The sequence below is a fragment of the Boleophthalmus pectinirostris genome, unplaced genomic scaffold (assembly GCF_026225935.1).
Source record: "Boleophthalmus pectinirostris isolate CB_2022bp ecotype Guang Dong unplaced genomic scaffold, ASM2622593v1 HiC_scaffold_12, whole genome shotgun sequence".
NCBI lineage: Eukaryota > Metazoa > Chordata > Actinopteri > Gobiiformes > Gobiidae > Boleophthalmus > Boleophthalmus pectinirostris.
The window spans coordinates 25883492-25904125 of NW_026571018.1; the positions used below are offsets into that span (position 1 = coordinate 25883492).

Below are 20634 nucleotides of genomic sequence, written 5' to 3' on the forward strand. Positions count from 1 at the left end.
TACATAGCGGCTAATAAGTCTGTAGGGACTAAAGGGCAAAATGTAAAGCTAACAAAATAGGCATTCTTCCAGTGGTTATAATGCTTTTGCTATTGGTCATTTTTTGTCATAATTTCCTGTTTATTGGCACCATTCTGAGTACTTTTCTCCATTCAAAAGATTGGTGATTACTAATTGATGTACACTAGCTAACTGTAGAGTACTGTTTTGATTTAGATTTGATCAAACTAAAATAACTTAATTCAGATATCGGAGCAAGAAACTGGTAATTGTTTTATTTTTATTTCGAGGAACTGTGAGTGCTGGAAAGTGCATGGGCCAAAATGTTGGATTTTGCTTGGACCAAGAAAAGTATTTCCAATGTACTGTTACTGCACGGGCTATGTACTGAAGCAATATTGCAGAACATCATTACATTCAATACACAAGATGTCTCTCACACTATTTGCACTACACTTGCAACTTGCCAGTAATGTCAGTTCTACCCAAATCCAACTAAATGTGCTTATACCAGTATATGTCAACAGTACAGCTAAATAGCCAGCTCTCTCTGTCTCTCTCTCCTCCATCGCTCTCTCTCTTGGCATTCCTAAAGTTTACTATGCACAGAATACAGTCGCTGGGGGAGTGATTGTCTGAACTATAAGCAATGACCAACACCCTTCATCTATCCTCATCCTGCCTGCTATCTCTGCTACTGGCCCACTGCCTGTACTGCACATGTGAAGCTTTGATACTGAGCCACAGATATCAGCTAATAGACAGTCACATTCCATAAAGTTGAGGTATTGATGTTATTATCGACAATGAAGTTTGTTGAAAATATGCGTCTTTCAGTTAGTAAATTGTGATAAATGAGTTTGAGCAGTCCGCCATATTGTGGGATGTTATGCAGAATTATGTTCCCAATTAATCTTCCATTATAAATACCCAAGCGATATGCATAAACAGTTGTTCTCATTTTGAGTGTATTATAAATATTTGCGCACCCAATCAAGAAGCAACGTGAGAGCATATTGCATATCGTGAGAGTTTCGGAGGGCTGCGGACTTTTGAGCATATTTATGTGAAGAATTTTCATTTTTACTGTATAGTAGTTGAACTCTGGTCAGATTCCATTTGCAAATAATTACTGCTGTTTGTTTGAACATGCTAAAAGTTCCAGATGTTGCTATTGTGCTAAAAAGTGGATTTTAAAACCGGTTCAATTCAACATGTCAAGTTGTTAACAAGATGACACTGGCCTAAATAAAATAGTACTTTTAGACAGCTGATTCACAGGCAGCAGTTTCTAATCAAGTTTATAAGAGATAAGACTGATTTAACGTTAACAAGAGGGGAATACTATTATTTTATTTCAAGCATGATTTAAGTTTTTGGGAACGTGGGCTCTGAACTTACAATCTTAGATGACAACTATTCCCATAAAACCTATTCTGCAGCAGCTATAGGCCTATTTTCCCATGCATTCCTCATGTGTATAAGTGTGTAATCATTTATTCTATAGTGGAAATAAAAGCACTAAATCTCGATGCAAGTTTCTGTCATGTTAATTGTTTTTCTTTGGAGTTCAGTGTGACTTTCCCCATTAAATGTGTTCTCACCTGGTGGACTGAGCATATTTTTTGTTACATATGCTTATGGATGTGTCTTTAGAGTCTTTTAAATCCAGTCTGGATAGTGGACAGATCTGGGCCGTTTCGAGCTCTTAAATGTTTGATCCAGCAGCCCAGGCGTTCTATCCAAAATAACACTTTTTATGGGAGCAAAGTTGAAAGTTTTAGTGTAAGGTGTCTTCAATCTGGGTAGTCTAACCCCACACTCTCTAAATGATGCTGTGAAGGAATGCTGTTGTAACATTGCAAGATATTAAGTACTAAAAGCACATTATGTAGGCCTTCGTCATGCCACTCTTTGCTTGTAACGTTTTGAGATATGGTGCTGCAATGAAATAACAGACTTTTTCTAATAATTTATAATGCATTTTTCTGTTCCGTTGTAAGACTCACTATTACAGATCTGTGTTGAGAAGAAATTTCCTAAATAATTTAGATCCATTATAAGACTCATTATTACAAATCTGTGTTGAAAAGAAATTTCCAAACAAATTTAGATCTCCAAATGTGCGGTATTGAAATCGTTTAACTGACTTTTTCCTTTTCTTTGTGTGTCTATTGCAGGTGTAACAGGACCCAGCCATGCAGATAACAAGTGCAGGGTCAGGACTGCGGTGGTGGGTCAGTCGGCCCCCTGTGAGCCCGGGTCTCTGGAGGTGGAGGAACACACTAGTTTATCTCTATGTCGTACTTGTCCTTGTCCAGAGCACAGCGGTCTTTGGGGCACTGGAGTTACAGCTTGATGAAGAGCAGCCAGCGGGGACAATAGTCGGTGACATAAGTGCCGGTTTACCTCCTGGAGAAACAGCCACTCTTTACTTCATTTCAGATCACGAGGGGACTGGTGTAGGCAGCGATCTTTACATTGATGAAACTACAGGCATTATCACCACGGCGAAGAGTCTCGATAGAGAACAAAGAGACCACTATAGCTTCATCGCTGTAACTATGACAGGAACGACTATTGAAGTTTCCATTACAGTCAATGACATCAACGACCATGCACCGGTGTTTGCCAAAAAGAAAGCATCTCTCAAAATACCTGAGCACACGCAGGTCGGGACAAGATTCCACCTAGAGCCTGCTTTGGATGCGGACAAGGACCAACTGACAACGCAAGGGTACACCATCAGAGAAGGCAACGTGGGTCAAGCCTTTAGACTGGAGACCAAGAGAAGTACTAACAAAGTGTTGAACTTGGACCTAGTGGTCAATGGGCCACTGGACAGAGAGAAGAGATCGGCATACACATTGGTTTTGGAGGCGTACGATGGAGGGATGCCCAAAAGAATGGGATCTATGACTCTGGAAGTGACCATAACAGATATCAACGATCACGCACCAGTTTTTAACCAAAGTCGGTACCATGCGATCATCTCAGAAAGTCTTCAACAAGGAAGCAGCATCCTACAGGTTAGTATTGGCGTTTACATTGACGAATAGAGATTAGTTGATATTGGCAAAAATGTATACATCAATATAACACTTTAATACTATGCAAGGTGGGTGAATTGTCTTGCCTCAGGACACACTGACAGAGCTTGGTCCGAGCAGGAGTCGATCTTCTGACCTTCAGGTTGGGGGACCACTGCTCTAACCACTGAGTCCAATATCTAGTGGTGGTTGAAGTATCTCACAATAAAACCAAATGGGTGGTAACATAGCAGAAATATGACTATCCTTTTGAAAGATTACTCTGCAAGTTTATTTTATTTTAATCAGCTCTTTCTGAAGCCGGACAGTATATTAAAATGTAGCATATTTAGCTGTTTTCTTTTTCTATATTGTCTTCAAGTTTCGAATTAGTGCCATAATTTGTTTTGTATCTGTAGGTATTTGCCACAGATGAGGATGAAGGAGACAATGGGCTGGTGCTGTATGAAATAAACCGTCGTCAGAGTGACCCAGACAGATACTTTGTGATGGACATGAAGTCTGGAGTCATCGCACTGAACAGACCCCTGGACTATGAACTCAAGAGAGTGCATGAGCTCGTGGTGCAGGCGCGAGACAATGCCAGCCACCCAGAGGTAATTCTAGTCTATTTGAGTGTATTAAACTGTTTATACATAACACAGTGTAGTACTTTGAAGAGGTCCTCACGTGTTACATTCTAAGTGTGATTTAGTTTAAGAAAGACATAATCCATAAAATCCAGACTTTATGATGAATTAATCCTTGTTTTGATTTTGGTTGTGTTAACACTTACACACCTCATCAAAATTGAAAACAAACCCAAAACTAAACCTTGGCTTTTGTACTGCTGTATTGTCCTTCTATCTGTTTCTCAGCTTTGTTTAATACTGGTTTATATCTGGTCAATTCCCGAAGGTGCATTCACACCCAAACCTGAACTTGACAGGACAAAACCAGGACTAGAACATGATTAACCAAGTCTACATCAAGATTCAAAGTGGGCTCAAACAGGATCAAGCCAGTACAAATATGAACATAGACTTATTTTAATCCTGGTGTACTGTTGGTTTGTTTTAAATTTAATCCTTACAATTTTCAGTTGATACTGTATTTTGTTCCACAGGTAACTAATGCATTTGTGACCATCCATGTCCGTGACTACAACGACAACCAGCCCACCATGACCATCATCTTCCTGAGTGAGGACGGCTCTCCCCGGATCTCGGAGGGGGCCCAGCCTGGACAGTATGTGGCCCGCATCTCTGTCACTGACCCGGACTATGGAGAGTACGCAAACGTTAACGTGTCCCTGGAGGGTGGAGATGGGAAGTTTGCTCTGACCACTAAAGACAGCATCATCTACCTGATCTATGTGGACCAGCTGTTGGACAGAGAGGAGCGGGACTCGTATGACCTGAGGGTGATGGCAACTGACTCTGGCACTCCTCCTCTCAGAGCAGAGTCCTCCTTCACAATACAGGTGACAGAAGTCGTACATTTTAGTAGTTTGGGATAAATCACTTTCAAGAATTATATGCACACGGTATTCATATGTGCCAGGTTCCTGTTATTGGCTAAATTTTGAGGACTTTTCATCATTCAAAACAGAAGATGATTTGTTTTAATTTGTTAATTGCTATGCCAACAGTCATCATTTTTCATAGTTCTAAAACACATGGATAAAAGACTGGGAGAGCATAGTTTAAGACTTAAGTAATTAAGTAATCTTCAGTGTTTTTCAAAATGTTGGAAATTTTCTTTTATCTTGCAGTGTTTGTTTAACATAGTGTTTTAGCTCTACAATATGAAATCTATTCCTGCTGCTTTTATTCACTTGGTTGATCTATTCTCTTTTCTATTTTTGGTTCAGTTAGTAGCCCTGTCCTGCATTTCAAAGCACAATTTGTCTGACCCCAAGTATAGCATCCTGCTTATGTTAGATTTCACTAAACATGGCAAGGTAGTAAATTTGACTTTAACATTTTTACTCAAGTACATTTTTTTACTCTTTATCCTTCCAGGTAATGGACGTCAATGATAACCCTCCTCTATTCGACCAGCAATCCTACAAACAAACTATACCAGAAGTGGTTTACCCGGGGTCCTTCGTCCTCCAAGTCACAGCTCGAGACAAAGACCAAGGACCCAATGGGGACGTTCGATACAGCCTCCTCAAAGGCAAAAACTCACACTCTGATTGGTTCTCTATCAACCCGGATACAGGGATCATAACCACAGCGACAGTTCTGGATTTTGAGTCTGAACCAGCCCCAAGTATCACTGTAGTGGCGACAGACAATGGCAGGCCTTCGCTTTCATCTACAGCTAAAGTGGACATTGTACTTCAGGATGTAAATGACAACACACCTGTTTTCTCCAGTAACTTCTACAACGCCTCCATAAAAGAGAACACGGCAGCTGGGACCTGCTTTTTAGAGGTAGGAATAACTTTGAACCATTTTATCTTGTATCCCTCTCGACACTGAAGCTGCCACTTTGAATCCTCACGGTGCTCAATCTAGCAGCAATATGGTCACAGCACTACACGATTGTCCTATTTCTTAAACCAAAGTCAGGTTCTCTTCTGTCTCCTTTCTTTTGTGATCTCATTTTTACGTTTGCTCCTTGCTGATTGCAGTCTGGGAAAAAAAACAAAAAAAACAAAAACAGACTTTACTTGATTGTGGATGAAAGTTAAGAATGAATATCCGAGTTCTTTCCAATTTGCATCGTGTAATACAGAACATCAAGCCACAATATGGTCACCATAGACATCCACACACCACAGATGACCATGCTGCTTATTAGTGGGTGTGATATATCAGGCTTAATTTTAACATTGTCTGCATAGTTGGATAGATTAGAAGTGAAAATTGATGTTGATGCAGTATAAGGATGCTAATACAATTGAATAGTTGTGATGGGTAGATGGATTATGTAGCATGTGCAGGGGGTTGTGCAGTGGTCAGTTTCTATGAAATGTAGGAAAGAATAATATAGTGAGCTGGAGACAGGTGATTGGGAATAATGGTCCATGTTTGGGCTGGCTGTGGCTCAAATTTGGATTTCAAATGTCAAGACAAACTTCACTGATGAAGAAACAAAATTGACTTGGTCACGGTAGTTCTACTGTACAACTGAACAATCTTAAAAACATGCAAATATGTGATCAAATAGGAACTAATATAACAAAAAATATAGCAAAATTGGATGTAGTCACGAAATAATTGCAAGTGTATTTCCAAAATGTCAAATTGTACATTATAAATTGTCCAAAAAACTGCTTGTCGTGCTTGAAAAATATCTGGAATCTGGATACATATTGCATTGCCGAAGGTGGCCATGATACTTCGCATTGTAGTGTAAGTGTAATTTCTTAATATAGTGCGGCGCATCTCATTTTGACAATTTGGGAGTCCAATATGAGGGAGGAAAACTTCACCTGCATTCCTTAAGCATCTGAACAGAGATTTACTTTGTCCTCTCTCTCACCTCTGGAGGTTGCCACGGTAACCCAGAGCAGTGAATTTCTAAGCAGTATCTCTTGGCTTTTACTTTCATCTCAAATCCAGCTACTCTCCTCTATAAAGGGGCGCTCTGCTGAGGAACGAGAAAGCATGACAGCCTGTTTGTCTTCCAGATCTGAACTGACCATCATGACCTTGTAGACCAAATATTTTTACAGGGCAGATGAGGAGACTACTTTTAAATCCTTGAATTTTCTGCTACGTTGATTCTTAGTCATAGCGTGTGGACGTGGCTTCTGAAGTGGAAACGCAATTTGAAGTTGTTTCCTCTAACTTTTTATGGGTTTAAAATGGTCTTGAATGAGTGTTTGGCTTGGCCTCTGGGAAGTAATAATGTTAAGGAAAGTTAGACAAAGATAATATATGACGTGATGTAAGATGCAAATTGCAAGAGCGCGGTTAGAAGCCAAAGTGGGTAGTGTTGAAGTACATCGTCAGACAGAGTAACCTTAATTGTATTGTTTGATATGGAGTACTCTTACTACTTTAACGTCTACTTAAAAGTTCACTTTAACTTTTCTGATGGGGGATCTGCCCCCTGCGTGTTTCCATGGAGATGTTACTGCTTCGCCTGTTGTGATGTTGCACTGTATTGTATGTATCTTTTATTCAGTTTCAGGTGTTGTTATTGCTCAACTTTGAAAATGATGTATTCATTCTATGAGTGGCGTCATATCTCCATAGATGTGACCTATAACATGGCCTTGGATGTCTTCTGCTTGTATCCAGAGATATTATAATATGGAACATTCCAAGAAAGTCAATAACACCTCCATGAAAAGAAACAGGTGACAGAGTATCCGCCAGAAAAGTTACATTGTGCACCTTTAGGTATTTTGAATTGTATGTTGTGAAAAAGTTATAATATATATATATAAAAAAATACACTATCTATACTTTACATATGAAAACATGTATGAAAATATAAAAAAAAAAAGGTAACTTTTGCATCATAATCATTATTTGGAAAGCAGGTTTTTACTTTTACTTATTTTTTTGTCTAATATTGTTTTTCCGTACTGTTTGCAATTATTGGCTATTGTTACCTCTAGCTGCATAGATTTTTGGTGTAAACATGTTTCGAACCGCAAGTTTACAGATTTGTAAACTTTCCCATTCCAGATTACACAGCCTGTCCATCAGTGAGTTATCGGCCCTATAATTTGCTTGTAATCAGCCTGCTAACTTGAATTATTATAACCAAAACGTGTAATAAATAAACCCTCTGGACCTTGATTCCAATCATTGCAACACTTGTAATCAACACTTTTTTTTTGACTAATCCTAGCCTGCAGTTATTTTGCATTGAGCAGTCTTGCCCTATGCCAAACGACAGGGGTGGCTTTCCATTGGGGCAGAGCCAGTGAATAGGGTTGATTTGCTCACTGGGGCACGTTGTACAGCTCTCTACCCATCCACAGAGCCAAGACTTCGGGCAAAAGTCCCCCCAACCGGGCCGTGATTTGCAGGATAATGGGAGTTAGCTGTTGCAACTTCTTTCACTTGGTGCCATAGAAAAAGCAGCCTCAAATGCATTCAGTCTTTCCTTCGTGTTTTTCTATTAGATTTCCCCAGTTCATTTAGTTCAAGTTTATTAAGCATTTAGAAATTTACACAAAGAGAATCTGGGTCAATGGCACCAATAAGACTAGTTTACGTTTTTACATGATGTGTTTTTGGCTCCCAAGTTCTGGAAATTCAAATTTGTCACATGAAAAACTTTGTCGAGATAAAGGCAAAGCGTTCCCAGAATTGTGCTAATATTTACATCAGATCACAATCAGTCTTTTGGCTTCGAATCGGATCAAGTCTGGACAATGTGGCAGAAATTTGGGAACTTCTAAATGTGGAATGAATTAGCCTATAAACTTGTGGTGGAAATTAGCAACATATACTTTCACATAAGTGGTATTGCTATGAAGGAATAATATTTTCAAGTGATTGTAGAAGTTATGGTTAAAGTTATAGTAGTACTGTTAAGTAAGCAACACTGCCCATTTCTACTATAGTTTCTTTTGTGAGTTAACTGCTTTTACTTGCATATGCTTCTAGTGTTGCTTTCTTGGTGGGGTGTTGGCGGTTCGAATCCCACTCTAGACCTGAATATCATTACTTGAGTGGTCATATCCACTGACCCCCTGCAGTGTCTGTGTACACTGATGTATGAATGTGTGGGTGGAAGAGATTGGGTGATGTAAAGCGCTTTGAGTGCCTTGAAAGTGGAAAATATATAAAAATGTGACATGAGCATATGCATCTCCAGTTATACTTTTGATGTAACAGAATACATAAGTGAATACATGAATGTATGATATGCATTTCCCCCCCTTCTACTTTCTAGTAAACACAGTTCTGCAGGCTTCTGAAGATTATTGTGTATTAAAAAGTGTAAGATTTTGCCGTCACTACAGTCATCTATAATATGCTGCAAAGTTTATTTAATGGCCACACAAAGGAGCTATTTATTTCCTCTTCCTCCACTTCCTCCGAGTATTTCTCAGGCTGGAGGGTTACGTCGCCGTGGTGCATTGTGTGTAGACTTCCATTCAGGTTTATATCCTGAGGATCCAGAGGTCATGAGAAAGTTGGGATTCCTGCGCTGCGTGACTGAGTGTAGCTACAGTGGTCATACTGTGGTGCCATAGTGCAAATTTTTATCCAAGCAAGTTACTTCAAAATAATGTAAATAAAAGTGAAGTATCAATGTACTATCAACACATTTAGGATTATATAACATTATTCCATATGTGTATTAAATGTCCTATAGTAGACAAAATGGATTCTTGTGAGATTTTAGCTATGTTATAATGTTGTCTGGTCTGTGTTACAGCATTATAACATAGATGAAAAACTAGTGTAATATAGGCCCTTTATGAATATTAGTTGAGTTTTTGTAGACACACACACACACAGTTCCCACACTGTGCAAGTTAATGAAGTTTGAACATTTGCTTTATATTTTTAAAACGTAAAAGTTGTAGTAGTATTTTTACAAGTATGTTTTTCATTTTTCCTTACCATATCATCTGCATTTGAACTTCTCTTTCCTTCTGTGTGGGTTTTTACCTCCTGCCGTTTTCTGCCAAATCTAATATCACGCTTCGGTCCAGCATGACCTGACCACGAGGAAGCAACTGTTCATCCCCGAATAACTGTCACACTCACAATTTCAGGGAAGGATCAGAGAAGATATGGAAGTCTATGTTTTGATCTATATCAGACCATCAACACCACATGATAGTGTTAAAGAACCTACAGCTAAATTTAGAAATGACATTCTATTGTCTAAAAATGTGTTTTTATTCTCACCATCAGTAGTGAGTGTCAAGTAGGGCTGGGTATCTTAGGGTCCTTCACAATTCAATACAATACACGATATATGACTCACGATATGATATTATCACAATGTGGCGATGCATGAGATAATCGATATATTGCACATGATACACACACACACACAGACATACACAATCAAATACATTTTTAGCAACAACATTTCTTTATTAAACCACAAGTTAATATGAAATACATCAATTTTAATTATTAAAACTGTGAATATGTAAAGTATATTGCTTAAACAATTTTCTAACAAAATAGCTAACAAAATTGTCTTGCAGTCACAAAAAAAGATACCAAAAAATAGTCTTGGTGATATATTGATACAGCAGCCCACGATAATGATAAGGTTTCACCAAAATTAGTATCATGACATATTGATATTTCGATATATTTGCACAACCCTAGTGTTAAGTATTTTCCTATTATCAACACTATATGTTTGCTATACCAAAATTTATGTGCTTTTAGTTTGAGTTCTCCTTATCTCTAATTCGTCTTGCTAAGTATTTAGAATTATACAGTAGGTCATGAATACTGCTTATTTTCTTTGAGGAATGTGTATAAAATGGCCAACTTCTCCCTGTCTCAGCCTGTGCACATCAACAGTAATGTTTTGATGCATGTGGACAAGAACCAGTGCCTGGACGTCCAACATCTGTGTTCCTGTTTGCGGTGGTGAAAGAGCCAAGAACTCACTTTGAGCAGGTGAAGCTTCTCCCCTGTGATGTTGACCATGTGGTTTCCTGGTCAGGCCTGTTACGCTGCATTCAATCATTCAGACAGACGCACAGATGTGGGCTGAGCTGCAGATGTACAAAGAGATATGGAGGTGCGCGCCATCCAGAATCAAAGGAAACCAGGATGAAAAATACAAGTTTAAAATTGAGACCTGTCAGGAAGTAAAATAGAGAAAGGATCTGTGTTTTTATAGATTAAATACTTAAGAAAACAGTGGATTGGCAGTGACTGATATAGGATTCATATGTTGGGTTTTGAGTGTTTTCAGTGAAGTATATCACTAGGTTTTAGGTTATATTGTGATATTTAGAAATACTCTTAAATGGGGCACTATGTAGAATTTTGGAATTTGTGCATGCAGGTCCGAGCACCGCAGGCATTGCTTTGTGCAGGATACACGGTCCTGTCAAATTCCACTTGTTATCATGTAAACCATAAATATTCTATCATGCATTTACATATTAAACAGCGAGGGGCCGTGCATTATGCTGTTTTAAGCACACAACAGAGGAACACAGATGGAAATATGTTACTTCTACTACTACTACTATTACTGTTACTACTAATACTGCTACTACTACTACTGCTACTACTACTACTACTACTACTACTACTACTATTACTATTACTACTACACTATACACAGTTATTACTCAACTCACAGATGTTCTTGGGACACCTGTGTTATGAGGCTGTGAAGAGGAAATCCTCACCTACTGGCAGTAACTCAAGATCAACAGGAGCCTATTAGATACGGGTATATAGGACTTTTATTACATTTTAAATGGACAATTACTGACCCTCCAGCTAGGAAACTGATAGGAAATTTGTAATTGGACATGCAAATTTGGTGTGAAACCAGAAAATAAAACTTGGGAAACTCTTTTTGTGTAGTTGACCCTTCTGAACTCTGTTATATTGCTTAAATAAACATGCTGCTGTCTGTCAGAGCAATCAGGATCTTAGTGCAAAATTTAAAGAGCCAAAATCTGGAGTGTGTAAAGCTCCATAAGGACAAACTAATCATATTTGAGACATGTGGATGCTGAGACTAATCACATTTATTAAACCCACAGGGCAGACATAGTATACTTATGTAGTACTTCTCCAATAACCAGAGTCAACCAAGAGACATTGCAGCTGGACTATAACTTCAGTTTGATGGTTTTGTAGTTTAGTCGTACTATAATATTGCTACTACTAATACTAATGATAAATTTAGCCGGATGCAGCAATGATCGAATGTCACCTGCGTTTTATGTTGCGCCCCCACTCCGCAATGTGACAGATACAAGCTGTTAAGAGTTGACCTGGTCTGTGGCTGTTTGGAGAAATATTTAGTCCATTTTACTAGTTTTATCTCTCACACACCACCTTTATTTTTTTCACAAAGCACAGGGTGTTCAACTCAAGATTAGCGTTTCTCTGCACTTTTACACATTGGCTGCTGTGTGACCTGTGCTTGTCCACACGAGCACCTTGAGTCTAATGTTGCTCAGGGTGCAAGCGGCTGTAGGGGCAAATTTTGAACCTGGGTGGTTGCCCTGCTTAGCTTCCAGGATTAGATGAGATCGGGCACTGACAAGGTGATATGGCTTCTATCCAATATCTCAATTAATTGTTTTTTGCTTAGGAAGGAAACCAGACCATGGCCCTTTGCTCCCTTTTGTGTAATTATGAAGACAAATACAGATATTGAAGACTAAAACTTGTCAGTATTTTGGGGGCGCAGTATCATATTATACAATGTTATACCTTCTTAATGAGAATAACCTGTTGGAGACTGTGGACCATTACATTTATCGCCTGTCTTGGGCTTTTTTCTGTGATCGTCTTCAGTCGCAGCTTCACTCTGACCCCAGCTGTTCAAACTTTGTCTTGTATATTTTAATTAATCTGTCACTATGTTAAATGTGCTGTAAGATCACAAAGGGGGAGGCTGCTGCTTGTCAACACAGCGGCCTGGTTGCGTGTAACAGGTGATCAGTGGTGACAAATGATCGTGCTTATAGACTCTGGACAGATCTACAAATTTGGCGAATGGTTTCACGATGTTAACAGGTGTGGCGTTTGGAGACACACTTCCTCTCTGGTCTATCTGCAGGGGTCTTTTCGATCTTTGCGTGTCCGTCAGCTGCCAGTGTTAGCTCGACTGGACGTGTGTGAAGCCTGATCAGCATGGGGTGTCTGGTATGCCAAATATTCCCATAACATCCATCAACACTTGTGCAGCTCTCATCACCTGTTAGCTACTGCCAGATCAGTTACCACCAACCAAATCCCGCTTGATTTTACAGTCATGTCCTAAAGCCTTATAATATTTCCCCTGGTGATTGAGGTAAATTACTGTACTCTTTTTATGACAGAATTATAGATGTAAATAATTAGCCAATAGTAAATAGTGAATTGTTGTAAAATTTCATATATTGTAAAAGCTTGACACATTTTAATTTTCCCAGCCCGAATCATCAGAGAACGTTTCTTCAGGGAGGGCATGTAGTGTTAAACCTTTAAAAAATATGACTAGTTGCGGTGTTCATCCCACAAAATCTTGCTATTCTTAAAATCATCATTAGAATATATATTTTTTATACATTTTTGTGTAGGCCACTAGTACCTGACATTGACCATGTCATTGCATTTTTCTATCAAACATGTATCACATTATACTTTGACTGTATTACATTTCAATTCAAACTAAGCAATAATCACATTTTAACCAAGTTTAAGGTTCATTCAGTTATTTCTATTCATCTATGGTCATCTTGTGTGTGTTTCAGACTTTCGAGGAAGAAATTTTAAATGTTTTTTTTTAATTTATATATATGTTTTTGTTATATTATCATATATGGCCCAGCCCTATTTTCACTTAGAAGCTTGTTTCAGCTGGGTTTCTTGTTCGGGCCCATTTTGGTTTCAATCAGTCTTTCTTGTTTTCTTTCTTCAGAAACAGTAGTTTGGTTCCATATCACCGCTGTTGGCATATGCTGTGTTTTAAACCTATTTAAACTCACCCGTTCATGTGTGCTGTGACTGGCCGGTGCCTCTGTGTGGAAGAGATGGCCTCACGCCTCATTAAGTGCAATACTCTGTACCATATGGCATTGAATGGGCTTTTCCCTGTATTTTTGCTCCTAATTTATGGCTCTCTGTTCCATTTCTTCATCTCATCTGGTTGTATTTTCACCATTTCTCTTGGTTTCTAACCTTGGATGTTATTGTGGACTGTTCTTGGCAACTTCTTTTAAAGGAATCAATGTTATATCAGTGATTGGAGATAAAGACCATTTTCTTTGCCCAGATGGTTTTACTGTAAATCTATGCAATAAAATGTCTACATTAGCAGGGCTTTATTACCCAATCCTGTGGCTCATCACTTTTACTTTTTATGGGAATGGAAACCAGGGTGACCAAACATGCTAAGTGTACTATAGAGAATGAATGAGGTTGGTGCATTCATAACATTCCAAAATAAATATCACATTTTTACAAAGCACCATAAAAACTTATTGTCCCTGTATGTTTTAGTTTTAGTTTTAGTTTGTCATATCAGAACTATCTTTCCTTTGTACACTTTATGAACCAGATGTTGAACCAGGATCCTGATGAGGAGTCTTTGCCTCTTAGTTGGGGTAAAATCAGAGTCAGAGTAACCAAGCGTGAGAGGAACACACAGGCAGACCAGGGAAATGAACCCATGACCTTCTCGCTGTGTGGCAAAGGTGCTAATTGCTTTACTACTGTGCCACCACCATTATGCTTCTCTGTTGAGACTCCCTGTTAGTGAAATGCTAACTTATCCACGCCTCGGGTGCAGAGGTCCGGCTTTTCCATTTTCCGACTTGAAGCCAGGAATTCCAACCACAGTTTGTGCCTGTGGCCTTTCAGAAATCCATTCAAGTTTTTGTGAAATTTTTGAAGATTGTTTTGTCAGTTCAAAACTTATTTTGCATTGGACAAAAGTCAGCATCCTCTCAGACATTTCAACTATATTCCCTAAACTGTGCAGTGAACAGTGCAGTTGTCATAAAAATCGATACCCAGATTCTGATTCTTACTTAAACTCATTACTAGGGGTGTAACGATATCCAAGTCTCACGATACGATATCGTCACGGTATGAACCTCACACTATGATATTTATTGTGATATCGTAGGAAAGCTGACGATAAGGTGGGGAGGTTCATGTTTAGGGATGTAACAATATCCAAATCTCTCGGTACAATATTTTCATGATATACATCTCATGGTACAATTTTTAAAAAGGCTTAATCCAAAGAACTAAGACTTAAAAGTGCTTAGAACTGTTATTTCTTCTCATAGTGTACATTGTAATAGAGCAAAGGATCATGGGCTATGTGGTTCCCTCTGTTGCTGCACCATAAATTTCCCTACTCATTACTCTTTTTAGCAGGTATTGATATAGAAAAAACATATATTTATTTATGTATAATAATTCATTATTAATTATAAATGTGCTATAAAAAAATATACTATTAAGCATTTTCTTTAGTATCAAAGGTTTGCAGGTCAGTATCGTTACAACTCAAGCCCACAGTAATCCCTTCTGACTGGGCTTGTGTTGTATCAGCAGATTCAAAGTGCACAGTGATAAAGCAACGAGGAAGCCTAAAGCCAACAAAGAGGACAAGAGCTGATATCTTTACTTCACTACAGTACACCACACTATCAAACTACTGCAGGACACAGATCCAGACAAAACACAGACAATAACTATGAGCAGACATGTACCCTATCTGAGTCTTCCTTTGGGCCTATCTCACTTCTTCAGACTGTCTACACTGCACTTTCCTTCATATACTGTATATCTATACCAAAGTATCTTAAATTAAAACAAAAACACAACAATAAATGTGCCTGAAATTGTGAACAAACTGTGAATTTTGTGAACTGAGAGACTATTGACTTTGGGGATTTGCGTTGAGGACAGCTTGTGGTCAGTAAGTAAAAGGGTGACTGGAAAAAGAAAACTGTACTATCCCAGTATATAATTATATAAACCATTGTATTAGTAACAGGACTTGCGCTTTACTTTGTTATTTAGATTTCCACAAATTTATGTAGACATTTTAGGAACATATTACAACTTGCATTTCCCAATTGATTTGACTTGTTATTCCATTTAGAGGAGTCGAGTAATGATAGCTTTAGCTTTGGAATAACTGTGGTCTACGGGAACATGCATGGATAATGTTTGATTAGTAATGAGTACTTACAGAGCTTTGAAAACCAATTATGCAAAAGACTGGAGTCATTATAATTAACCAGCTCTATAGCCTTTATACTGCTACATTTTCCATCAAAATACTATCCAATTCTTATGTGACATTGGCATTTTGTTTAAATGAATAACATATTGTGGATGTAAACGATATCACAAAACCTATTATTATGTTGTCTTGAGCAACTTACAGCCTTTGCGAACTACATTTCTTTATTCTGAATGTATAAATAAACATGCTAAAGTCATTGTCTCTATTGCTCTGATGATTTGTTGCATTAGAAAGCATCCTTGAAGTCTTTTCTTTGGTCATTTGGTCGTTTGCAGTGTTCCTTGCCCTAGATCCTTATTTATTTATTTACCTCCGGAGTTCACGGGCAGTACAGATAAACACATTTTTCCTCAAAATAAATCAAGTTTTTCAAAGTATAGGAAGATACTTGAAGAAGTCACTAATGCATTGTAGTCGTCTAGATCTAGTGCTGTTTTATGGGGTATAAAACAATAGGTCTTTTGATGAGATCACAGAACTGGCACAGACTTATATCCTGTATTCTCAGTATGGTCGACATCTTTTGCCTTCCTTTGCACGTCCCAGATGCCATTCTCTCATGCATGCCCTTTATATTGTCTTTTCTATGGACCTTGGGCTTTTTAAGGGGATAGTTCTCACCAGGAGATGTCTATTAAAGTTTGGAGAAACAGAGGAAAACTTTCCACCCTCCAAATGTGGAATATTTTACAAGGAAATCCCTCACTACTTGCCACCTGCCTTATTAAAATGCAGCTACCCCATTTTTCTTCTGGTCTTTATGTGAAAGTGCCAGAGCACCACTGAGGGCTTTCAATTCAGTAGTAGTAATAGTCCTGAGAGAATCATATGAAGGGGAGAGAAGGGAGAAGGGCTATTGGTGTAAATGTAAAAAAACAATATATGAAATGCAATGTCAGTCAGAAACCTTTTGAAAAAAAAAAACAACACACCTCTGCCAAGGCACTGATATAATCTCGAAATGTTTTGCCCAATATAGTACTACTCTGGAAGTTAAAGTGTAACTAGGTACATGTTGATTGTGTAACTTTTTCTGGGGGAGGGTTTGCCACCTGCTTTTCTCTATGGAGATGTTATTTCTTTGTCTGAAATGTTTCACAATATGGCATTAAACCTTTCTATTGTCATGCCAAACCAGGCCAAGTTACAGGACAGATCTGTGGAGAGGCAATAGGGGTGTGCAAAAATTTCAAAATATTGATATATCATATCGTTGAATGTGATGATACAGTATCAATATTGTGAGCTGCTGTATCAATATATCGCCAAGAGTTATTTTATTTTTTTTGTATATTTTACAAAATTATTTTGTTACAGCGCTACAACTTTGTTGCTTGTTCAGAGGAAGGAAACTCGTTTATGTGACACATTTGACATTTTCACAGTTTTTTTGTGAGTAAAATGTTTGTTTCATATCAACTTTGCAGAAGAAGTGGTTTAACAAATACTTTTAGTATCACAGCCAAGATTTAGACATAGTTTTTTATTGAACCGTGTCGAATTGATTTGAAATATATCATATTGAATTGAAGTGCACTGTATCGAGCTATGTATCATATCGTGGCCTATGTATTGAGGTATGTATCGTATCGGCAACTTCCTAATGATACCCAGCCCTAAGAGGCGACCCCACTCACAGCCAGAATGTCTGTTTTTCTAGGTATTTTTGAGCTATAAAACCACCTGTAATTGAATACATGTAAGGTAGAGCTGTTTAATGTCATATTGTTGAACATTCGAAGCAGAGCAATGACATCTTCATAGAAACAAAAAGAAACTCCAACTGAAAACAGACATAATTCAAATATGATTTTACTTTAGCTGTATTATAAGCTATGTGGCTCAGTGGAAAAACTCAAAACGCAACCACAGAGAGGAGGTCTTTGAATGAGCTGACTATTAAGCAGCAGTAGTTCAATTCCTGCGCAATATCTGCTTTTGTGTCACTGGGCAGAACACTAAAATCCACACTTTGACTATGTTCTCTCGGTTTCTACAGGAAGGGAGGGTAATTTGGTTTTATTAGTTACTGAAAATTTATGTCTGAAGTATTAAGCTTTTGATAATACCTCAAATTGTTCCTGGCCCAACTGACCCTTCCTTAAATTTAATGACCTAAAAGAAAAATAAGTTGATTAAAGCGATCTTTGTTCACATCAGTCTCCTCAATAGTTTTAGGCACCATGCTGTATGTACTGGAAGATTCGCAGAGTTGTCTTTGGATGTAAAAGTTTAAATAAAAAAATTCATGAAAATACTTAGCGAGACAAGGAGTCCACACTTCAGAAGCTTTAAAAATATTAACCACAGAATACCACAGCCATAGCCATATTTCCACTACCCTGCATGTTTGCGTGTGTGTTAGCGGTTTGCTGGCTGGAGAAGTGGAGAGGTTACACGAGTGGAAACATCCTCGCTGTTTGCAAGGACTGTGATTTGTATCGATGAACTTAGAAAATCTTAAGGACGAAAGGGAATATATAACAGAGTAAGAAGTGATGACAACAAATGGAGAGGCGATCTGAGAAAAGTTCACACATGAACTCAATAGACGTCAGAAAATGATTTATTGAGCTTCTAATATTAAGATTTTCTGCACAAAACTTCTTCTCTCTTGTCCGCAGACTCTCTCTTGGGGATAGTCCTCACTTTTGCTCAGTGCACTTGCTGAACCCAGTCATGCAGTGAACACAATATTACATTAATGAGAGGCTTAAGATGAAGCTTAGACATGGTTTCAATTCTTCTGACAAGTAGCTACCCCACTCCTCTCTCGCTCTTCAGCCCAAGGTGACACCAACTGACACAATGCAGAAGTTATGATGATGTCTCAAGACAGCGATTAACAGGTGAAGTTGGGTGGTCCAAACAAAATAGTTGGGGAAATGCTTTATTTATGAGAGCTGGTTAAACACTTTCCTGAAACTATGAAAGCAGGGGTTATATAAGGAGCTCAAATCAAAGTAGAAGAACTGATTCACCTTTTACAATAATTTCTGTGGTTGGATCACACATCTTGAGAGTACAGCATCACATGACTTACGGACATTTACCTGATCAAGCTGACAACTGATCTTTAAAACAGTAGCTCAGTTTCGTTTATTCTGTTTTATGAAGATTGTTGATTCAATTCCCTTTCCCACTCCTGTTGTTTTGTCCTCAGGCAAGACACTCATGCCTTCTTGCCTTCAGTATCTGCAAATATTGAAGCATGAATTGAATGAGTGGTCGCTCCCTTGTGGCTACTCCCTTTGGTTAATAGCTATTTACTAGGGATGTAACAATAACCGAAATATTGTGATATCATATCTTCAAATGTGTCACAATATTACAAGTTTCTTTGCTTAACTGCATGGTTTTACAGTAGCAACAGCTTATAAACATAGGGAACTACATGTCCCATGATTCATTTCAGTGCCAACAACATTAAGAGATATGTTTTTGACTTAAATTCTTCGGATTATGACGGAAATAATTCACACCAAAATCTTGTCAAGGTGTTTTAAAAGCAGAAACGTGTCCTATCTATAATTAGATTAGTCTCTCCAAAATATCGTAATAAATATCGTACCGTGAGATGCATATCGTCATAATATTGTACCGAGAGATTTGGATATGATTACATCCCTACTATTTACCATTTGCTTTAATTTAGTGTAAGTTAGAAATTACAATGAGAATGTAGTTTTGAGATGTACAATGTTCAAGTTTACAGTACTAGTATTTAGAGGTTACATTATAATTATAGGTTAAGTTCTAAAAAAGCGCCAAGTTAATATCAAATTCTCTCTGTGTCAGCCAGGGTACGATGGCCAGTGTCCATGGCTGAGTTGCTGAGATAGATTGCAGCCACCCATGACACAAAACAGGTCTAACCAAAGATGAATGAATAAATTTGTTTAAAATGACAATACGGATTTAGAGCATATGTTATTTCTTACAAGCCCAAGAGTAACAAGCGCCTGACCACCTATGTCCTGACACTGTCCCTAATGTTAATGAACCATGTTGGATCTGTCAGTATCGAAAAACATAGCTAAAATTTGCTGTTTGTATTGGACCTGCGCTGAGCCTGGTATGAATCCTGCTGACACGTAAGAGTATAGTGGCCCCTGTTTGTTTAACCTCTCATTGAGCGCATTCACAGACTTTTGGCTTGGGCCGTAGGTGTCGGCTGAGGTTAGCTAAATCATCCTGTTCGGACTGCATTAGCGACTTAACCTTTGGAGCGAGGATGTGTCAGATTTAATGTCAATTTAGGAGAAGTAACATTTCTAGAGCTCGTGGCCTGCTTTCAGATGTGTGGTTTTTGGTCGACTTAGATTTACGGGGACTAAACATACCCCGGTGTGAGTCAAGGAAGTTCTGTGCTGCCGGGAATAAATCTGGTTTTGAAATAACATGTCCGTCTTATAGGATTCAGCAAGAAAAGTGCCACTAGATTCTTTTACGCACTGCACTGAGAGATGAGGAAAATGCTGGCTTTTCGGTGACAGAGAATTTCAGCGACTCATCCCACGGCGCCTATAGAAAATGGATCAAAGAGGAAAAAGCATTTGTAAATGACAGAATTCTTATATTGTCAGTCAAAATGGCTTAATGTATTCACTCTCGGTTTGGGGACTTTGAGGGAAAAAAGAGAAAAAGATCAAAAGGTGAAGATGATTCTGCGCAGTTTTGAGCAGATCTGCTTAGTTGCTGAGAC

At 38.3% G+C, this 20634-nt stretch overlaps 1 protein-coding gene across 1 annotated transcript in view; it reads left to right on the plus strand.

Annotated features, from left to right (window-relative positions):
- Positions 1-2198: 2198 nt before the first annotated feature.
- dchs1b (dachsous cadherin-related 1b) overlaps positions 2199-20634 on the plus strand; it is a 97469-nt gene continuing 79033 nt past the window's right edge. The window contains exons 1-4 of the mRNA XM_055148251.1: positions 2199-3029; positions 3449-3646; positions 4156-4512; positions 5054-5470. Of these exons, the coding sequence (XP_055004226.1) occupies positions 2199-3029; positions 3449-3646; positions 4156-4512; positions 5054-5470 (1803 nt within the window). The remainder of the gene's footprint in view (positions 3030-3448; positions 3647-4155; positions 4513-5053; positions 5471-20634) is intronic.